The sequence below is a fragment of the Larus michahellis genome, chromosome 20 (assembly GCF_964199755.1).
Source record: "Larus michahellis chromosome 20, bLarMic1.1, whole genome shotgun sequence".
In the NCBI taxonomy this organism is placed as follows: domain Eukaryota; kingdom Metazoa; phylum Chordata; class Aves; order Charadriiformes; family Laridae; genus Larus; species Larus michahellis.
In genome coordinates, this window is record NC_133915.1 from 3,743,425 (window position 1) to 3,744,858 (window position 1,434).

Consider the following 1,434-nt stretch of genomic DNA (forward strand, 5'->3'; position numbering starts at 1 on the left):
GGATACAGGGGCTCGGGCTACCGGGGCTCGGAGTACGGAGGTCCCAGGATACTGGGGTACTGGGGCTGGGGGTCCTGGGCTACCGGGGCTCAGAGCACCAGGGAACAAGGGCTCGGGATACTGGGGCTCAGGGTACCGGGGTGCCAGGCTACCAGGATACTAGGGCTCGGGGTCCTGGGATACTGGGCTACCGGGGCTCGGAGTACCAGGGAACAAGGGCTCGGGATACTGGGGCTTGGAGTACCGGGGTCCCGGGCTACCGGGGCTCGGAGTCCAGGGGTCCTGGCATAACGGGATACCGGGGCTCGGAGTACGAGGATACAAAAGCTTGGGCTACCGGGGCTCAGAGTACCGGGGTGCCGGGCTACCGGCATACTAGGGCTCGGGGTCCTGGGATACAGGGCTACCGGGCTCGGAGTACCGGGGTGCCGGGCTACCGGCATACTAGGGCTCGGGGTCCTGGGATACTGGGCTACCGGGGCTCGGAGTACCAGGGAACAAGGGCTCGGGATACTGGGGCTTGGACTACCGGGGTCCCGGGCTACCGGGGTTCAGAGTACTGGGATACGGGGGCTTGGAGTACCAGGGTCCCGGGCTACCGGGGCTCGGAGCACCAGGGAACAAGGGCTTGGGCTACCGGGGCTCGGAGTCCCGGGCTACCGGGCTACCAGGGCTCGGGGTCCCGGGATACTGGGCTACCGGGGTTCAGAGTCCCAGGCTACCGGGGCTCGGACTCCCGGGATACTGGGCTACCGGGGGCTCGGAGTCCCGGGGTCCCGGGATACCGGGGCTCGGGGTAGCAGAGTACAAGGGCTCGGGCTACCGGAGCTCGGTCTACCGGGGTGCCGGGCTACCAGGACTCCCGGGGTACGAGGTCTCGGGGTGCCGGAGTACCGGGACACCGGGGCTCGGAGTACGGACGTCCCGAGATAGCGGGGTATTGGGGCTGGGGATCGCGGGCTACCGGGGCTCGGGCTACCGGGCTACAAGGGCTCGGGCTACCGGGACGCCGGGGTACGAGGTCCTCCCCCCCGCCGCGCACCTACCCATGGCCATGGCGGCCGCCGCCTGGCCCGGCATGCTGGCGGAGGGCCCGGGGCGCCGTCGGGAGGCTGGGGCCGGGCCGGGCGCTCGCTGCCGGTGCCGGGACCGGGGCGCTGTTGGGGTTGGGGGGGGGGGGGGGGGCGTGGGGGGGGGTGTGGGGACGGGGAGAGGGACGGGGAGGGCGGAGGGGGGGGGGTGTGGGGGGGGGCGGGCCGGGCTCCGCCGGCGGAAATGGGCGAGGACTCGCCGCCAGCCACTGCGGGCCCGGGGCGGGGACAGCGCTGGGCCCGCCCCCCACCCCCCCCCCCCCGGCCCCCCCCCGGTTCTGACACACACACACACACCCCCCCCCCCCCCCCCCCCCCGGGCTCTGAGCGCCCCCCCCGGCTC

General features: G+C 73.2%; 1 protein-coding gene across 2 annotated transcripts in view; it reads right to left on the minus strand.

Annotated features, from left to right (window-relative positions):
* The window catches only part of TGFA (transforming growth factor alpha), a 10,574-nt gene extending 9,408 nt beyond the window's left edge, over positions 1-1,166 (minus strand). Inside the window, exon 1 of one of the 2 annotated variants that reach the window (XM_074563650.1) lies at positions 1,047-1,166. In XM_074563650.1, the coding sequence (XP_074419751.1) occupies positions 1,047-1,080 (34 nt within the window). In that variant the 5' untranslated portion in view covers positions 1,081-1,166. Of the gene's footprint in view, positions 1-1,042 lie in introns of both variants that reach the window. The other variant, XM_074563651.1, reaches the window with a different exon arrangement.
* Between the last annotated feature and the right edge of the window lie 268 nt (positions 1,167-1,434).